Source organism: Mastomys coucha, chromosome X, assembly GCF_008632895.1.
Source record: "Mastomys coucha isolate ucsf_1 chromosome X, UCSF_Mcou_1, whole genome shotgun sequence".
Lineage (NCBI taxonomy): Eukaryota > Metazoa > Chordata > Mammalia > Rodentia > Muridae > Mastomys > Mastomys coucha.
This window is the reverse complement of record NC_045030.1, coordinates 4,652,881-4,657,788: the sequence shown is the minus strand read 5'-3', so window position 1 is coordinate 4,657,788 and position 4,908 is coordinate 4,652,881. Positions and strand designations below refer to the sequence as shown.

Here is a 4,908-nt window from a genome sequence, read left to right as displayed (position 1 = left end):
AATGGATGCTTCAGTTCCATTTAGAAGAAAGAATAATATAAGAAAGGGAAGTGCAGGGTGTGAGGGACTTGAGAGAAAGAGAAGAGGGGGAGGAGAAAAGGAGGGGAAGAATCAGGTATGGGAGGAGATGGAGGAGATGTACAGAGGGTCAGGAAATTGAACAGAATGGAGGTGTGTAGCAATGGGGGATGGGGAAATAGGGGTAGCAACCAGAAAGTTCCAGATGCCAGGAAAGCAAGAGCCTCCCAGGACCCCACGGGGATGATATTAGCTGTAATACCCAACAATGGGGAGGGAGAGCCTGTTGAGACCATGTCCAGAGATTGAGGGATGGGGCCACCCACCCATCTCCAAAATTTTAACCCAGAATAGCTCCTTCCTAAAGGAAATACAGGGACAAAGAGTGGAGCAGAGACTGAAGGAAAGGCTATCCAGAGACTGCCCCATCTGGGGATCCATGCCACATGCAGACACCAAACCCAGACACTATTGCAGATGCCAAAAAGTGCTTGCTGACAGGAGCCTGACAGAGCTGAGAGGCTCTGCAAGATCCTGACCAATATAGATGAGGATGCTTGCAGCCAAACATCATGGACCCCAATGGAGGGGTTAGGGGAATGACTGAAGGAGCTGAAGGTGCCTTATCTGTCATCAATGGGAGGGGAAGCCCTCGGTTCTGTGAAGTTTTGATGCCCCAGTGCAGAGAAATGCTAGGGTAGTGAGGCAGGAGTGGGTAAGGTGGGTGTGGGAGCACCTCATAGAAGCAGGGTAAGGGGGGAAGGGATAGGAGGTTTGCAGAGGGGAAACCGGTAACGAGGATAACATTTGAAATGTGAATAAATAAAATATCCAATTAAAATTTAAACAGTCAATGTTTACTAATGCTATTTGTCTTCGTTATGGTTTCACTGCTGTGAACAGACAACATGATCAAGGCAACTCTTATAAGAACAACATTTAATTGGGCCTGGCTTACAGGTTCAGAGGTTCAGTCCATTATCATCAAGGCAGAAGCATGGCAGTGTCCAGGCAGGCATGGTGCAGGAGGAGCTGAGAGTTCTACATATTATTCTGAAGGCAAACAGGAGAAGACTGCCTCCCATGTGGTTAGGAGGATAGTCTCCTTGCCTATTCCCACAGTGACACACTTCCTCCAACAAGATTACAGCTACTCCAACAAGGCCATACCTCCAAAATAGTGCCACTCCCTGGACCAAGCATATTAAAACCACTACAATATTCTGCTATGTTCATAGGTTAGAGCCTAGCCCAATGGTCATCAGAGAGACTTTATCCAGCAACTGAAGGGAGCAGATACATAAACCCACAGTCAAACATTAGGTGAAGCTTAGGGAACTATGCAGAAGAAGGGGAAGAAGGAGTATAGGAACCAGAGAGGTTGAGAACACCACAAGAATATAGCCTATAGAATGAACTAAGCAGTCTCTTACAGAGACTGAAGTGGCAGTCACAGAGCCTGCATGGTCTTCTACATATATGATATGGTTGTATAGCTTGGTGTTCTTGTTGTTACTCCTAACAGTGGCAGTCCCCAAAAGAGTCTGATTCTTTTGTCTGCCTTTGGGACCCTTTTAGTCTCATCCAGCCTTGATATATGTTCCTAATCTTATTGTAACTTGTTATGCCATGTTCACTTGATACCCCTGGGAAGCCTGCTCTTTTCTGAAGGGAAACAGAGGATGAGTGGATCTGGAGGAGTGAGGAAGAGGGGAAGAGACAGATTGGAGTAGAGGGGCAGTAAACTGTGGTGAGGATGTAATGCATGAAATGACATATGCATATGAAATATCTGACAATAAATTGTTATTCTGGGAGTTACTAAAAATTAATCACTGAAAAATCCAAAATCCTACTGATGATTCTTTCTCAATGTAAAAATCATTGCAGCACAATTATGTGTGGTTTTCTATTCCCAATGTCACACTGGAAAGATCCTGGAAGAAATAATTCTTTGGCTACTTGTATTAATTAAATGGGTAGGATTTCTTATATATGTCAGGACGCAAGGGTCACTGTTTGAGTTTTGTTAACCTTTGGAGTTGTAGTAGTTACATAAAGGGGGAGACAAGGAAGAAAGTGTAAAGAGAAGATAAAAATAGAATTGATAAAATTTAAGGTCAAACTGTCTTCCTTCAGTATTTTTTCCTGATGATGTAATTAACATTTTCTTTAAAAGTTTTCAGATCTAACAATTTCCTTCCAGTTTTGTTTAAAATGGAAATTAAATCATGTAGAACAAAAAGCTTAAAGAATTTTAAGGAAAAACTGACTACATTTTTAGCTAAAAAAATTACAAGTTATTTCTGGTTTAGGAACAATCCTAGACCATAAATTTGGTTCAGAAAAAGTATGATATCCCATCACCATTGTAGACCATGTGGTACTTTGAAGAATATGACTTTGTTTATTTGTCCATGTGTGGATATGAAATCCAAATGTCAACATCTTATTTCTTCCTCAATTACTCTCTACATTATCTTTTAGGATGGGTAGGCACACTAAACCTGGTGCTCCCCCACTGGCTAGACTTACTGTCTAATGAACTCTGGGTATCAGCCTATTTCCATGTCCCATGCTACATTAGGGTTACAGGTACACAAACCACACCTAGATTTTTAAACATGGAATCTTGGGATCAGAATTCAGGTTCTCATGTTTGTATGGCAGACACTTTACCAACTTAGCCATTATCACCCTGGTCCCACTACTTTTAAAGTGGTAGCTTGAAGGTGAGCCTCCATAGCCCATATAGCACCTGCTGGTTGAATTATTCCAATATTTTTTGCTAAAAGAAGATATTCCAGTAAACCTCATTCTCTTTGTCTTAAGTGCTTCCAATAAACTTCAATTGATGTGAAGGTCACTTTTGACATTTACTGGAACGTTTGATATTTTTCATGATATTACAGAATAATCTTTTATTGTATCTTCATTGTATACCTATATTTTTATTCATCTTATGCTTACTCATTTAAGTCATAAATATCTGATAAAGAATATCAGTCAACTAGACTGAAAACATTTTTTTAAAATAGGGGTGGAACATGAAGTAAATTATATTATTTGGTCTGGTGTAAAATGTTAAGAACAACTTCCTATATTAAGAACAACTTCCTATATTATTTAAATTAACAACTAAAAATATTTATAATCATTTCATAGTTATTTGATGATTTGATCACCCCAAAAGGAGATCTATTCAAATTGTGCTGATCACGCCTAGAGAGAAAAAGGCAAGTGGAAATTTGTCAAATAGTAGATTTATGGAAACAGTTAATGTGTGGTATAAGTAGATTTGTAATAAGCACAGATGTGAAAATATTAAATTGTTCCTAATGGAAAAATTGTAATTATGGACTATGTGAGTCTATAATGGACCCACATTCTTGGATGGGTACCCACATCTCTACCATATGTTAACAAACCTTTCCAGTTACAAGATGAAGTAGTCAATACATAGAGAGATGTATGCACTTGACAGACTCCAATCTTTCCATAAATGATTAGAAAAATACTTCAGTATGGGCAAACTGTAATTTGAAAGAATTACATAATCTCTCTGTGACTGTCTGTCTTCCTCATTGGCCTGAAAATTGTACTCATTTACAGGATGTGTGTCATTTGATTTATTCATTGGTCTTAAGGCCCATGAACTTACTAGCGGTTGACTGCCTGGCAAATGTTTATTTATAAATGAGCATGAATGATCACTTATTAAGGTAATAAGCATAGATTACATTTAATGACTTAGACATTATGCATTGTAAGCATAGTGTTTAATGTTTAGTGGAAGGAAATGTGTATGATAATTAATATGATACTCAAATGTCATTCAGAAGTTGTGAATTGAAGAGAGTGTTCAAATCAAGTCAAGCAGGATAATAAAATGCCAGGCACTTAAATTAAAAGAAATTCTCACAATAGCAAAGCAATTACATAATCATACCATGCACTAGAGATGTGTTTACAATTTTAAATTTTTCTCTTTTTCACATAAACTGACTTATTCTGTTGCTAAAAGCAGGGTTTTTTTGTTTTTTTGTTCTTTGTTTTTGTCCTCTTGACAGGCATCAAAACTTTGGCTTCTGGAGCACAGGTGAGTAGTCTGTCAGCAGGGATACCATGACAGCCTGGGACGACAAAAGAAAGACAAACAAATGGATAAACATTAGCAGCAGTCTGTCTTGGGAACTAAACCAAGAGAATTAGATTTCAGTTTTTCGGCCTTAGAATTTAAAATGTGTTTTCCCAAAGAAAGAATAAGGAAACAGGTCTCAACTAATACTTATTTTTGTTTAGATGAAGGAAGGTCTGGAGGGATTAGTCATATCCAAATATTTGCATGAACACCACGCTTACTTAAGACTTATTACAGGTCAGAGACTTAAAGTGTGATGCTATGGTGCTTGCAATGATTGGGTTTGCCAGTCTTTAGTTGGAACACGGGTACTGGCTGCTTTTAGAGCAATATAGTGCCCCTAACTCAGTTCCCCTTGTTTACTCTGTCGTTTTGCCATTTGGAACCTAGAGAAGGTTGAGAGAAGCCATATGTCAGTAATACATATAAACTATTCAAGCTAATAATTGCCTCCTCTCCAAAATTTTATCCCCTGGAAAAGAGAGTTAGCTATACAGACAAGAGTGTAACTTAGTTTTGGGCTGCCAACCACAGTTATTGTCATTTTTACTTTTCCCAATATCCATGCTAGGGACAGTAGAAATGTTGCCAGAAACAAACACAATGATTATACATATATTCACTAATATATATTTATATATCATATATAATATACATAATACATATCATATATAAATTAGTGAATATATGTATTGCTATTATATACTAATATATAAAATATAAAAATTTAATATACAAGAATATATAAT

The 4,908-nt window shown here is 37.7% G+C and overlaps 1 protein-coding gene across 1 annotated transcript in view; it reads right to left on the bottom strand.

Moving 5' to 3' along the window:
- Positions 1–3,763: 3,763 nt before the first annotated feature.
- Positions 3,764–4,908, bottom strand: part of Otc (ornithine carbamoyltransferase) — a 49,078-nt gene continuing 47,933 nt past the window's right edge. The window contains exon 10 of the mRNA XM_031372012.1: positions 3,764–4,151. Coding sequence (XP_031227872.1) covers positions 4,092–4,151 — 60 coding nt within the window. The 3' untranslated portion in view covers positions 3,764–4,091. The remainder of the gene's footprint in view (positions 4,152–4,908) is intronic.